Below are 16371 nucleotides of genomic sequence, written 5' to 3' on the forward strand. Positions count from 1 at the left end.
CGAGAACAAGATAGTTAAAGAAAATAAAAAGGCCAATATAAAGTTAGTATCCTAAGAACGTGTAACAAATACATACAACTCAATATAGAGACAGTGTATGCAAAAGCCAAAGTACATCCAGATGTAGTTACAGAGATCTATAACCCTAGTACTCAAGATGTTAAGGTAGAAGGACCACCTTGAGTTTAAGACCAACCTGAGATAAATAGTGAATTCAAGTCCCACCTGGGCTGTGTATTGAGAAACTGTCTCAAAAATAAAATAAACCAAGGTTGTTTTGGAAAATCTTTTACCAATAAGAAAAGCAGAAAAAAATGAATAAATTGAGTATAGGAGAGGGACTCTCTGGGACTGAGATGGGAGGAGGAGAGTGGGTGCAGGGAGGAGGAAAGGAGAAGACAATCGGCTCATGACATCTGATATATGGGTATGTCTTAGTGAACCCATTCATCTGTACAATCACTATGTTATAACTGCAGAGAAAAATATGAAAAATGGATACACTGTGTTTATCTTGGTTTCTCTAGAAGCAGGTGTTTACAATTGTATGTAGGTAGCCTGCACCATTAGCCATCCCAGAATGGTAAACTAGCCTGTTTACTGGTCCAGGCCACTAGACCCCATCTCAGGAGATGCTGAAAGAGGGTAAAATACTCCATAGTGGTGGATCCAGTGGGTGAGGGAGCTGAAGCATTTTGTTTCTGCAAGTCAATAGCTGAGGACTGCTCCTGAGGGGCTCTAGTGACCAGGCTGTGTGGCCCTTTGTGTTCAAGAGCAGAGCAGCTCAGCTCCAGAACTGAGGAAAGCCTCACAAAGAGAGCTTGAACTGCAGGCCTGGAGAGATGGCCTAGCAGTTAAGCGCTTGCCTGTGAAGCCTAAGGACAGTTTGAGGCTCGAATACCCAGGACCCACGTAAGCAAGATACACAAAGTGGTACATGCATCTGGAGTTTGTTTGTAGTGGCTGGAGGCCCTGATGCACTCATTTTCTCTCTCTCTCTCTCTCTTTCTCTTTCTCTTTTTCTGTCTGTTCCTCTCAAATAAATAAATAAATGAAAGAACTGGAACCAGAAGCCACACTGGTCACTTGTGCAGCACAGAGATGAAGGGTGTGCACCTATGGGAAAATGGGCAGAAGGAATCAACATGTTTTTCACAGATGAAGCACAGATTGACTGTACATTTACTTAAAATCCATAATTAAACATAGAAATGATTTCTGTCTTAGTGGTAAAATGAAAAATGTGTTAGTAATTTATATGTACCACATTGACAAAAGTGGGGGGGGGGACAAATGAGTCAAGGGTTAAGAAGAACACAGAAAAAGAAATTCTTATACCCTTATGCTTTGATGATAAATGGATAGAGTTATGAATAAATTCTGACTACCTTTAGTAAATTTAAACTTGTATTTCCTATGACTCAGTAATGCCATTTTTAGGAATATAATTTAAGCAATATTGTATAAATGAATGCTGGAATATATATTCAAATGTATTCACAGAAGCAATATTTGTGATAGCAAAAAATAATCTACAAATAGGTATAGCACTTACTAGCAGGCAAATGCTACATAAGTCACGGTGTATTCATACAGTGGAAAAGCATTCTATAATGCCAAGTCAGTTCTAATCACAATGGATGGATTTAAAAACTATGAAAGTAATTTCTAAAAGCCTCCAGGAAATATAAACAATATGATTTGATTTTCATAATATGCATAAACATGTAAACTGCATACCAGGTCTCTTTTTAGAGTGTTAAATAGGTATGTGACAAATGTCTTAAAAACAAAATAATTAGGATCATGATGTGATCAGTGTGATACACCCAGTTGGTATCAAAGGTGTGGGTTCCATTTCCTCACTCTATTATGTGTACAAATATATTCTTTGTATGTGGAAGACAGCTTATAAGAATGATGCAGCAAAGGAAAAGAAGCCATGAAATGAAGTTCAGATGCACTGTCCCAGAGCAGGAGGAGAAACAGGGAAGCAAAGGAGGGATGTTCAGTGATGGTGCCTGTTGCTATGCATAGTGGGAAGCAGAATGAAGTGGAGTTAATGGAAGGAGACTTAGGAGGTCTTTAGAGGCTTTGTTGAGTACAGTTTCAATAACAGAGTCAGGAAGATTGCAGAAGACAGTGGCTAGGGAAAGTAGGATGCAGTAAGTACAGGCAGCTCTGTCAAGAATGCTGATAGCATATGGGAGGAAAGTAAAAATGTTATAATTTGAGAAAAGGGCAATTTAGAAAGATTTGACAAAAGTTCATAGTCTGAACTAGACCATGGATAATGGCATTGAAAATAGAAATTTGCTAATTGGAGAAAATTCAATATTGTTTCAAGGAAAAGTCTACTGGAGAGTCTCTGAATTAAAACATTTTTAGGGAAGAAAGATTTAATATTTTAAGTAATCACTTCATCTAATTTCTAAAATTCTTCCAAAGGACATTTTCTCAGTGTCAAAGGCCTCTTTTACAGCCATTGCATCATTCAATTATCTGTCCAGTTCTCTGGATCATTTTTATCAAGCCTCGCCAATTTGAATCACATCTATTACCACGTTGAGCCTGAGCTAGACAAGCATTTGTGGGGCAGGGTTGGTAAGCTTCTTTCCTGCTCATGTTAAGGTATGCTGCAGTAATAGATTGCAGACAGGTCTTCACGACTAACTGAAGTCAGGGAGTATACAGAAATCATTGCCCAACTACATATGTGACTGTTCTGCTAGGAAAGGCAGGTTATCTAATTACGAAATTTCCCAGGCAGCTTGAGATTTCCACAAAGGACAGCCTGGCTGGTGTGCTGGTTTGGCCAGTAGTTAGAGATGCTGCCTGGTTATGGCAATTACCCAGAAATCAACACAGGAGAGCAAAGTGGAGGCAGGGCTTATTTATTTTAATAACAAGCAAAAATTTTGAGATGTAACATCATGCTCAATAAATTCTCCCATTCCCATGACACAAAAGGAGACTTTGAAAACACATTGTATTTCTGTTCTTTTCTTTCTTCTCTGAGATAATATGTATTTATATTTTTCCCATGTCTTTAGCAACACTGAGGCAGAGACTAAAACTTTGACTCCTTTTTAGACTTCCCGATGGCTTCACACAGCTTCTCAACCTGACCCAGCTCTACCTGAATGACGCCTTCCTTGAGTTTCTTCCAGCCAACTTTGGAAGGTAAGAGTCAGAAAGCCAGGCTCTGCATCTTATTCACCAGCTTCAGGAGATGAGTGACAGTCATAGTTACAGTTAGGCCTCATTATTATACAATAAGTAACTATATTAATAACTAAACGTACTATGAAAAAACACAAAATTATATCTTCACATATCATAAATAAACAGATAAATTATAGATGGATTATAGTTCAATATAAAAAATAAAACCCAAATAATGCATATGGCCTTTGGGTTCCAAAATACCTTCACAAGCAGAGAAGCAAAGAATAGTATAGGCTTGAGCCACCCAAATGCTTTTAAAATAGAATAACCTTTTTAAAAAGAATTGCTTAGGCACAACAATGAACTATGAAAATGTTTCCATTGTGTAAGAAAAACATATAAATAGATGATAGATAGATAGATAGATAGATGATAGATAGATAGATAGATAGATAGATAGATAGATAGATAGATAGATCTTTCACATAAAAAACCTGTACAAGGGAGTGTGGAGACAGAGGCTATGAGGGTAATAGGAGATAGCATACACATAACTTGCAATGAAACACAGAGGTGACCAAGAAATTCACAAATATCAAATATAATACAAATGAAAATGACAGTGAAGACATTTACTGTGTTCTAGCTTATTTTGAGAATGACTTATAGCATATCAGAACAGATATTTCATAATTTTAAAACTAATATTTACAAACATTGCTTTTGTAATTATTTCTGGAAATCTCTCATATAATCATTGATATTTATGTACAAGAATATCTTTCATTATTGACAAAATTAAGAATATAGACTCATGTATACCTTGGTTAGAGCTACATGATAATACTATGAAGCAATTAACAATAATAGGAAAATATTTTAATACTATGTTAAGTCAAAATATAGAAACAGTTTTTCTAATACAAAACTTCATGAGATAAAAGACTGATTACTTGGAAATGAAATTATGAACAAATTCATTTTCATTCATAAGTTGATCCAGTATTTCCAAATATACTTTCTTGTATAACATATACATCATATAGGTAGAGATGTTCTAAGTTCATTGTCAACTGCAGTTGTTTACCTTGAAATTGTTCAAATAATAGAGTACACATAAACCAACATACTGTGTGTTGACAGAGCCTAGGAGATGACACTAGGAAGAACTCGGTGGAGTGATAAAGTCACTTAGCACACAGTGACCTCCATTTTCATACTGAAGCTCAGTACTAGTTCCTAGACTCCTTCCCTTTATGGTTCAAAATGTCATTACACTCATGGACAATTATTCAAAGCATTTTCCAGCTTCTACATGAACTAAAACTTCACCCATCTACACATGGAAACCACAGTCATTCTCCTAGTACTGACCTCAGCCCAATGATATGCATCTCATAATGTATCTATGACACCCCAGGACACTTGTTTGCCTTGAATTTTTTTCAGTTCCCTTTACATAGTCCTGAAATGGGATGTGAGCATACAGAACACTTAATAGCAACACCAAAACTGCTTGGAATCAGAATTTATTCTTTGTGTAAATTGCCAAAACACACTCCATTTTAGTATTATAATTTAAAAAGTTTTATTCCTTCAGCTGAGTAGCTTAACAATAGGATCTTTAACATTTTTTCCCAAAATCTGATATTTTATACTCAAAAAGGACAAAATCCATTTCAAATGTCATCACAATACAATTGCTGGATTTGAGGCTTTCAGATGTCTAAGAAAACTCTTTTACTAGCAACATATCTATGTGCTGAGGTACTTACATGTACAGATTGAATTATATTTAAGCTAAATTGAAACTTGATAGGAGGTAAAATGAAAATGAAAAAGTGACATAGACAAAATTTTTTTAAAACAGTAAAAAGACCTAGATGAATTCTTCAAAGCACAATAAAACAGCTATGGGTGGCTGTGAAATAATTCTAAAACATTAAAAATTCAGAAAATCCAGCGTAAAATTCAGTATAGTGAAATTTAAAACTCATTAGAGAGAGTAATTATAGCATTAACATGTGTGTTCAAGGAAACTAGTAATAACATGTATTTATTACAACTTCTGAGTGCTAGGAATTGCTTTACCTGTATGACATCATTTAATTTCAACTCTGAGACTTTGATACTATTACTATATACTTACTGATGAAGAAACTAAAGTCATACAGGGTTAATTCACTTGTATAATTAATATGAAACTGTTAGGTGTTACACAAGTCTGTCTTAACATCAAGCTAAGAGTTTTCATCTTTGTGCTATTCTATCTTTCAAATCAGCCTATGGCCTCTTGTAGAAAGTACTACTATATTTTAATGAATACATCTGATATTTACTATACATTCAACAATTTGTTGAGTGCAGAGTCATTAAGAATGATAGTGATTGAATTTTTATTAAACATTAGAGACTTAAATGACTGGAATTCAAAGTTACTTCATGAAGTCATTTCTAGGCAGGTGTTTTGTCATTTCCCAATGGGGCCATAACTTTCTTCATGGCTTTGCATATGTCTGTGTGTGTGTCTGTCACAAGAGTAAAATGTGAGCAGTCACTCAGTGAATGACCTTAACCCCTTTCCTCATGAGTTTGCATATGTCTCTGTGTGTATCTGTCAGGAAAGTAAAATGTGAGCCGTCACCTGGACAGTGATAATGGCAATTCACTGTGGCATGCAAGTGTTCTCGTGTTCGTATGCAGGAGTAGTAGGGAATAATTTTAAACTCTTTTGTGCAGACTTGTCAAATTGCGCATCTTGGAGTTAAGAGAAAATCACTTGAAAACTCTACCAAAGTAAGTGATTGAATATTTTCTAAATGTTCAATGGTGATTTTTCAGTATCTAGAAATGACAAATTGCACTCTGCCAGTTTTTCCATTTTGACTGAATTGTACTTAAATAAGATTGCTTCCTGTCCTGTAAAATGTTGAAATGACAAAGGTTAAGAGGGTTCACTGAAGGTTCTCCTCATGGCTCAAGACACTCCACAAGATACAGCAACATTACTAGTAACTAATTTCATAAGGTTCAACCTAAAAGGATGCTTAATACTATAAGTTAATGTGTAGTTTATGATATTTTTCAATTTTTGAATCAAGAATGCCAGAAAGTTTTAAAGAAAAAATATCTAAAATTTTCAAGGGATTCTAAAATGATTTACAAAAAAAGAAATCAATATTTACATCTTCATGCAAATTTTTCCTTTATGCTATTGAAAATTTGGTTTATATAAATTCAAAAAAATATTTTAAAACAAGAGCTAATTTTATGCACTGTTTAATTTAATAAAATGCTTTGATTCACCTCGCTTTCCATTATTCATGCATAATAATGGAATTTTATGTTGCACAGAAATAATTATTGTTCAAGGTTTGAAACTAGTTTTAATGGGATTTTAATCAAATGAATCCATATGATTTGTATGTGACAATTAAAATATGTACTGTGTTACTATTTTTACTTTCCTTCAGTTTTATAGAAAGACACTGAGTATAGTAATTCATTCTCTATTGCAACAGGACTTAGACACATTCCTCAGTTGAACTAATTTAACCTTAGTTTTTCCTTTTGAATTCATTCTCTGATAAATCAGGGTTGAGTTTCATTGTTTTTTATGCTATATATACCAATAAAGTACCTTCAAGTATACTTTATATGATATGATGCATGAAAACTAGTCACTGCAATATAGTAGCATAGATTTTTAATATTTTAGTTTAGTTTAGTTATCAGAGAGAGAAGGAGAGAGAATGGGCATGCCAGGACCTCTAGCCACTGCAAATGAACTCCAGACACATGTGTCACCATGTGCATCTGGGGAGTCGAACCCATGTCCTTAGGCTTCAAAGGCAAGCACCTTAACCAATAAGCCATCTCTCCATCCCCGTGGCATAGATTTGATGATAATCTCCAACAGTGGTCTAGAATTAATTTAGTTATACTCACAAAGAACACATCTATACATGTCTTCATGTATGGTACTTAGGACAAGAGCTTAGACAGAAGGGATGTATTCCATAACACAGTTTGAGTAAGCCTTTGTTTCTGGGATTGAATGAGAAAACAGATGGACATATGAGAGTTTTGGTGCTAGTGATCATCTCCTGCAAACACAGTTGGTGCCCCTGTTTCTGTCTTTTGTTTGCTACATTCAAAGTGGACACATGGCTAAGTGGAAAGCTAAGTGAAGTAGAGTGTTTCTTTTCATATGAATAAGTGCTTTGAAGTCAAGGAAACAAGACTAAGTAAGTGGAGGAGAACCTGCACTGCTCTAAAATAATGGCTCAGATTAGAACTATAAAACAAACCTGATAAAGATTCTCAGGATTTTGTATGTATTTATAAAATATAAGTTTTAATAAAAGCCTCCAATCTAATATGGAGTGAATATGGGCTTCATATGATATGACTACAAACTGAACAGAAAAATGAGTAACAGGTCTCTTAATTGGTACTTAGGTATTTTGTAGGCATTGAGATTATGACTTAGTGTTAAATAGAATTAAACTAAGTTGAATAATATGGTTAGTATTTTTGGAAATGGAAAAACGTGAACATCTCTTAAAAGTGAACATTGGGTCTCTAGTAGAATTCTATGCACATATAACTTATGTAACTTATACATTCTGAGAAACATTTGCAGTTATTTGTAATCTAGTATGTTCATTTTATACTGTATCAACAAAAATCTAACGAGCCAAATATAGTCATAAAATACATGGAGGATTACATCTTAGTTTTGGTGTCTATGGAATGAGAATATAAGAATCTTGTGAAGTTATCATACTGCATTCTCACTAGACATTATATCTTGAACACCAAGCTAAACTGATAACAGAGCTATATGAGGGCTTTCTACTTTCCTTCATTTTCTACTTTGAATAAAAATAGAAGTAAAAATGTGGTTTTAGGGAAAACAAGTTTAGTTTCATAGTAACTATTCTGAAAAGAGATAAGTTATGATTTCCTCCAGAATATAAGCAAGCTGTATTTGGTAAATTAGTATTTGGTAAATCTTAAATGATGTCTATCTTATTTTCTTAAATTAAATTGTCTTAAAGGCTATATGTACCTGACAATCTATGCAAAATGTAAATGTATGTAAAAATTATGATATACATTAAATGCAAACTTATAGACTTGACATTTCTAGGTTCAATGTTTCAGTTAAATAAGAAATAGTGTTTACAATCATCTTACAATATTCCTGTATGGTCACTCCTCTAGGTATATCACAGAGTGATGAAAGTTAAGCCCTCAGATAAACATTTGTTCAAGAACTCATTGAAACAGTTGAGCCTTCATTATGTATGATAACAGAGATAGTTAAATATATGAAAAGAACTCTATGATCCAAAGTAAAAATCTTAAGACCCAATGGTACCGTTTTTCCCATGGAAAAAATAGTTCCCTTCTTAACCTTTGAATGGTGATCAGAATGTGGGGATGCAGTACAAGTTCAAACAAACATGATCTGTGAAGGAAAGCCCATCCTTCAGTGGCTTCTTTGTTTTACACTTTTTATTTACTCGTCCATTCCTCCTTCCTTTCTTTGTTTCATTAAGAGTCTCAGAGGCTCAGGAATGGAGGAGAGACTAGATTCTGGGTGACTGTGTCTGAGAGTAACTCACACAATTATAGCTGAGCTATTGATGGAGCTGTAGTGCCCTCCCCTCTGGACATCCACTTCTAACCTCACTCAAGTGCTGCTAAGCAGGTGTGCTTCCCATTGGTAGATAAGAGGCTTTGGTTCTTAGCCATAGAAGGTGTAGCAGACAGCCTCATGCCCTGGGATGAACTTCCAGACAGGCACGGTTATGGAGGAAGGGATTTATTTGAGAATTACTGATCCAGGGGAAGTTCCTTAATGGCAGAAGAAGCTGGCCCACTTCTATAGGTCCAAGCAGAGAGAGAGAAGCCACCACCTACATCATAAGCAAGCACACTTGGGAGCTCAGGCAGAACTCAGGCACTTTGCATGCCTTAGGTTGGAATTCAGATCCAGATTCAGATTTGCCCACAGTGACTTCTCCTCCAGCCAGAAGGCTGCAGATCTAAATCACAATCTTTTTGTTTGTTTGTTTGTTTTTGTTTGTTTTGGTTTTTTTTTTCCATGTAGAGTCTCACTCTACCCCAGGCTGACCTGGAATTCACTATGGAGTCTCAGCATGGCCTCGAACTCACGGCAATCCTCCTACCTCTGCCTCCCAAGTGCTGGGATTAAAGGCATGCACCACCACGCCTGGCTAAATCACAATCTTTAATAAACTCCTGAATCAATTGGGGGACATTCATTCAAAACATCACAGAAGACTACCCTCAAGTTAGCAGCTAGCATCTCAGGAATAGGAGAGAGAGAGAAGGAAAGGGAGGGAAAACAAAATCCTTATGATTTGATCTCAGAAGTAGCATACCATGACTTCTGCCATGTGGTGTTGGTCACAGTTTGATAGATGTAGACAAAGACATGACTCTTGGAGACAGGGGTGGATAGAGGCCATTATAGCGATTCTTCCATACCATGATTGATGCACCACTTGGCTGGCCTAGCAATCCAACTCTGACAGTGTACGGGAGACATCATGTGTGGGAGATATCAAAGCAAGACCATAGATCTTTCTCAGGGCATGCTTCCTGTCTTCAAGAACTCTTTAGCTAGATGTGTGCTCCTCCTGAACAGAAATTTGCCCCTGCTCCAGAACCACCAGGACTTGGCTGCTCCTATGTCAGGGACTCTCCTACCACACATCTTTGTGTTGCAGGTCCTTGTAGTTCCCATTTGTCTTTACAGGATGCCTTCCCAGAGACGTTCCCCAGTCATATCAGGTAAAGTTTTCTTAGTCTTGTTATCTCCTCACTGTTCCCTTTCAGCGTCTTTGTAGTGCTTGATTCTCTGATTGTTATTTCCTCTTTGCCGACTTGAAACATAAGCACCATTAAGGAGAGGCTGTACCATTACCACTGCTGACTCAACAGTTAGTAGACAAGAGAAAAGATGGAATCAGGATCACAGTGAGAGATGCTTGCCATAGCATCTGGGCATTTGTGTCCCTTAACTTTTTCTTCAGAGAAAATTATATAGGAATCTGACTACATCAATTGAGTCTTTGCTGAACATTGTTCAGCCAGAAAAAAAAAAAATGACTGAAGCTCTTGATTACTAGCAGACTGATAGCCTAGATATGAACTTTAAATCAATTTTCCTCTCTCTCTCTCTCTCTCTCTCTCTCTCTCTCATCTCTCTCCTCTCTCCCTTTCTCCCTTATCTATATGTGTCAGCTTCACACATAATAATAGTTTAGGCATGACAAGGGAGGAGAGTAACACCAAATTAAGGAAATAAATATTTAAAATATTGAAGAAAGCATTAAATAAATAAAACTTATTTGCTTTTTATTGGAATGTGACATAGTGCCAGTAAATAATATATATAAATATATAAAGGTACATCAACAAAAACAAATTTTCAAAATAAAATTTGGGAACAATTTCTACAGAGGTAACATGATGGCTTATGAATGAATAAATGGCTAGTAATAGTGATGAGTTTTTTATCTATAAGTAAAACCATTCCATATTTGTAAAACAAAAAATGTTCTGGTCAGGTGTGGTGACTAAGACTACATAGTGAATTCCAGGTCAGCCTGGGCTAGAGTGAGACCCTACCTCATAACCCCTCCAAAAATCTAATATCTCAAAAGAATTCTAATATCTCCAAGTTCAAGCCTCTTCCATTAGTAATTTATTAAAGTTAAAGATTAAATCTTTGTTTTAATCTGATATAAAGTTCTTCATATAAATAAATATGTGATAATTATGAGAATATGGAGTAACATAAAGTAAAAGAGACCTGTCTTAAGCTAATATTACTGTCTACATCTGCCCTTCCATACACACAGGCATGAAGCAAACACCTCAATCCTCTGTCTCAGAACACCAACAAGACAGGAGCCTTCCCAGAGCCTTCCTGGTGCACTGCTTTGAAAGGTCAATGAGTAAAATAAATCCTGTGATCATATACAAAACAGTAAGGTTGGCATGTAAGAACCTCACTGGTCAGTGGAAGAAGAGATTCAAAGGGGTCATAGACTGTCCTATTTGGTGGGAATAGCCCTGAATTTAAAGAAGACTAACCTCTGAAACTTTTCTAACCAAAAGTGGGCAAACTGCTTCTAGAAGCAGAGCCTGAAAAATGGGAGAACTGACTTCTAATATATCCAGCCCAGAAGTGGGCTAGCTGTCTCTAGCTATAACCTTGGAAAAAAGAAACTGAAGAAAAGTTTAGTTTAAGCCATTAGTAAACCTGCTGCATCTACTGTCACTGCTGCTCTGATTTTGCTGCGGCTGTGGCTTCTTCTATATACAAGAACTCATTGGCATTTTTAATGAACAGCCAAAGCCAGTAATCAGTGAACAAGCAATACATTGTATAAGCAAAGTATAAGGGACTTCCAACTTTGGATAATCCTTAAACATTTGTTAAAGGAAGGGATTTAGCTGTATGAACTTCTTGACTCTGATAATCCAAAACACACATCCACTCAGATCACAAGAGCAGTCACATTAAGCCCACCTATTGCCTTCAACAGATTTGTGGCCCTTAGTTACTGACCTTGCTATCTTCAGTGCTATGATCAGCACTTCTTAAGCATGTATGTCTACTCTGAGTAGATAGTCCAACTCTGTGCTGTTCAGGCCAAAGGTATACCAAAGCAGAGGAAACCTAACCACATTGCTTTAAGTGAGTGCTTTACATAAGATTGACTTTAAGGCAAGATGCAAGTAAGTAATGTAGCACTTCATAGCAATTGTATCAGAAAAGTTATTTGTAAGGTCCATAAGAAATATTCCCACAGTTTGTTCTTAGAGTTTATCCCTACAATGGAATACTCTGAGAATCTGAATAAAAGCTATAGAATCTGGAAAATTTTAGTGATAAATTGTAATTTTTAGAATCTATTTCTAATATTTTTGTGGTTCCTTGATAGTTTTGTGCTTTTATTTTCACCTAGAAATAAATTATTTGACATTTTATATAAAGTAAGTCATAGTTGGGACTAGAGAGATGTTAAGCAGCTAAGGGGCTTGCCTGCAAAGCCTAATGACACAGGTTCAATTCCCCAGTACTCATGTAAAGCCCGATGCACAGTGGCACACACATCTGGAGTTCATTTGTAGCAGTTGGGGGCCCTGGCACTTCCATTCTCATTCTCTCTCCATCTATATTTGACTTTTTATTTCTTCATGAAAATTAATCAATCAATCAATAAATAAATATTTTTAAAAATGAGTCATAGTCAAACACTTAGTATTCTGTGAAAGAGCCCCAGAAGAGCTCTCCTTCAGATGGAACAGATTTGTCTGGCTGACCTTGCTCCTCTAATTTCACCATACTCTGCTCCCTCTGCTATCTCCGCCATCACCTTTGCACTTTCATGTCTACAGTGGAATTTTAAATCTTATTATCATTTCTAGTTTATCCACTCAAAAAAGTGTGATTGAGGAATATTTGTTAGAGTTGATAATCAGATTATATTTTATCATCATACCTAAAATTTTGAGTTTTCCTTAATAGAAAATTAGTAAGATTAACTTTAAACTACTTACCCATTTACACTAACAAATGATGGGTCTAGCATTTATAGGATTTCATTCCTTCAGTATCATTGCTTTTATTAAGTGATTTTCCCACTGAAAACATAGCTTCAGAAACTCCATGTTGTCCTACTGTGAATATCTAACAACCCGTACACAACAGGCATACACACACACACACACACACACACACACACACACACACACACGTGCAGCACGCAGCCATGTACATGCACCATGCATGCACATTTTTAAAAGGTGCCAACATGTTCTTCCCTGAGTGGACTCTCTGAACAAAGACTTCCTGGGAAGCACCCATGTAAAGTAAACCAGAGCCACATTGAAGCACTGTGGGGGAGAGGCCTCTGTTTATGAGAATCAAAAGAAGACTGAGTGGTTGTCCCAGACTAAAGAAGCAGAACCATGTGAGTTTGGTTTGCTGAAAGCATCATTACTGGTACACCTGACCAAACTTCAGCAGCTCTGCAGAGTAGATGGTAGTGTGCGTCTCTGTTAACTTCCTGGTTTGGATGTGAAGAAAGAGTATCTGTAAGCCAGACTCTGAAGTCCACCCTCTTGAGTGTGCTGGTACATGCTCTAGCAGAGGCACCACATACAGCAAGTCTCCATCCCTACTTATCTCATAATTGAACATGTATGTGTACCCAGCATCCTCTTTCTAGGCCCTGTGAGCGTGACCATCTTACACACCTCAGAGAAGTACAGATGAGAAGTATGAATCCTTCTGTGACTATATCAAATTACTTAGGACTGGAGAAATGACTTAGCAGTTAAAGTGCTTGCCTGCAAAGCCTAAGAACCCAGGTTCAATTCTCCAGGTCCCACGTAAGCTAGATGCACATAGTGGTGCATGCATCTGGAGTTCATTTGCAGTGGCTAGAGACCCTGGTGTGCCCATTCTCACTCTCTCTCTCCCCCTATCTCTCTATCTCTAATAAATAAATAAATATAAATAAATCTTAAAAAAAATATTATTATTTAAAAAATCACTTAGCAGGTCCATCCATTTTGTCACTTATGACAGGATTTCTTTCTTTTTTATAGGCTTAATAATATTCTGTTGCATGTACACACCTTTTTTAACTTACCTATTCACCTGCTATTACACACATGTGGTTTTCATTCTGAGGGTGTTCTGGATGCAAATGCAGGGAACATGTGAGATCTACCTTTAAGATCTGACTTTAATTCTTTTGGATATATAGTTAGAAAGAGGATTTCTGGATACTAGTTCAATTTTTTATTTTTTTTTTAATTTTATTTATTTATTTATTTTTGGTTTTTTGAGGTAGGGCCTCACTCTAGCCCAGACTGACCTGGAATTTACTCTGTATTCTCAGCATGGCCTCAAACTCATGGCAATCCTCCTACCTCTGCCTCCCAAGTGCTGGGATTAAAGGCATGCGCCACCATGCCTGGCAGTTCTGTTTTTAACTTGATGAAATTTCTCTGTGGCTTACCACACTGATTTCCAAGATAACTATGTGTTTTTACATTCTACCAAGGCAAAATTACCACCAAGATAAAATTACCATCAACACAGAGCAAATTATTGGTTTCATTTCTGAAATATGTATTAACCTGAAGGATAAAGTAACAGTTTGCATGTATGGGCTAACATGTTTGGGTCTTTAGAAGAGCTTCTACTTCCGTGATCATGTGGGTGAACCACAAAGGTGTATATTTTCTACTACTGCAGAAGTATCTAGATTCATAAGCATCTTCCCAGTTTCTAAAGTATTCATTTCTAAGTAATGATTACTCTTCTGTAAATGAATTCCTCCTTTGCTTAGGTGACTACTCCATTGGAAGGTTTATCACAATTTAATGTACTTTCCATGTTTTCTTTTTTTAAGCTCTCCCTTCTATTGGCATATGTTTGAATAGTTATTGCTATCCACATAATGAAGGGAAAGTCTGGAAAGTCAGTGTGTCCTGAATTATAGGGCTATGACCACATCTTTCTCTCCTGTCATCTCAGTGTTCAGCTGTGAACCTGCATCCTTATAGCACTTAACTAGTTATCTCAGTGAAATACTCTGATAGATTCCTTAGTGCTTCCATTGTCAGGGCCAGCTGAATGGTTTTATGATGTTTCTATTGACTCTGATTGTGAAATTCTATTTATAAGTGTAACAAATAATTGGATATTTGTGTTTTTATAATAATATTACCTTCACATTTTTACCAATTTCCTGAACCCATGGTACCATCCATTCTGGATTTTCTTTATGGAAACTGACAACAAGCTAGTTCATTAAGGAAAGTAGATCAGTGCCCTCTAATCTTAGACAATTGTACTTAGAACCAGATAGTTCCACTATCTTTTCTCACTTGATGATTAATTTCACTTCAAATCAAACCAGCCACATTATGGCATTGTACATCTAAAAGTTTTCTGTAAATTATAATTGAATGCAATTATATAGTTATTAGAATATCTTATGAAATATCAAACATTTACCTTCAAAAATTCATGAAAGGAAAGATTGTGAGCTGTCCCACCAACCAATTAATTTTTTTAATTGGTTGAGGATGTTGTGGTTAACTAAGGTGATAACAAGACTAGTATGTGGCTAAAGAGAGGGGATCAAAAGACATGCAAGATTTTAGAATCAAGATTGTTCTCTTTAGATTTCCAACTGATAGCTATTAGGAATCCCATGCATTTCATTTACCAAAAGATGAAACTGGGGCTGGAGAGATGGCTTAGCAGTTAAGCGCTTGTTTGTGAAGCTGAAGGACTCCAGTTCAAGGCTCGATTCCCCAGGACCCACGTTAGCCAGATGCACAAGGGGGCTCATGCATTTGGAGTTCATTTGCAGTGGCTGGAGGCCCTGGTGTGCCCATTCTCTCTCTCTCTCTCTCTCTCTCTCTCTCTCTCTCTCTCTCTCTCTCTCTCTCTCTCTCTCTCTCTCTCTCTCTTTCTCTCTCTCTCTCCTTCTCAAATATATAAATAAACAAAAACATTTTAAAAACAGATGAAACTGGCTAGCTGATAGAACTGTAAGGTTGAAAGCCCTCCAATGTCATAGCTTTCCCGTATTAGTGTCTAACAGAACAATTAGCCTGATCTTCCTCACCTGTGAAGAGTCATATTGTGCTTTGATGGATAATGCTTTGCCTTCAAACAGCCTGGATTTGCAGCCAGGCCCTGTGGCTTGTTTATAAAGTATTTACCTTTTCTGGGTCTCAGTGGTCTTATTTTAAAAAGGACTTGTTTATTGTTACCTCTTTGCAATCTGTTTTGGGTAATTTTTGATGAAATAATGCTTTCTATCATTTAGAGTCAAGACGATTTCAAACAAAAGTAGTTTATAATATTTAGGTATGTTTTAAAATGCCATTAACTAGGGGCTGGAGAGATGATTTAGCTGTTAAAGCACTTGCCATGAGGCCTAAAAACACTTGTTTTAATCTCCAGGTCCCACGTATAGCAGATGCAAAAGTGACACAAGCATGCAATGTCACACATGCGCATACGTCTGGAGTTCATCCACAACAGCTGGAAGGCCTTAGTACACCCATTCTTTCTCTCTCTTTCTCCCTCACTCTGTCTCTCAAAAAATTTTAAATGCCATTAAT

The 16371-nt window shown here is 36.5% G+C and overlaps 1 protein-coding gene across 17 annotated transcripts in view; it reads left to right on the forward strand.

The window, feature by feature from the left end:
- The window catches only part of Lrrc7 (leucine rich repeat containing 7), a 468470-nt gene that overhangs the window by 233234 nt on the left and 218865 nt on the right, over positions 1-16371 (forward strand). For all 17 annotated transcript variants that reach the window (XM_045138031.1, XM_045138025.1, XM_045138023.1 and 14 more), the window contains 2 exons: positions 3094-3183; positions 5908-5964. In XM_045138031.1, the coding sequence (XP_044993966.1) occupies positions 3094-3183; positions 5908-5964 (147 nt within the window). The remainder of the gene's footprint in view (positions 1-3093; positions 3184-5907; positions 5965-16371) is intronic.

Source organism: Jaculus jaculus, chromosome 19 (assembly GCF_020740685.1).
Source record: "Jaculus jaculus isolate mJacJac1 chromosome 19, mJacJac1.mat.Y.cur, whole genome shotgun sequence".
NCBI lineage: Eukaryota > Metazoa > Chordata > Mammalia > Rodentia > Dipodidae > Jaculus > Jaculus jaculus.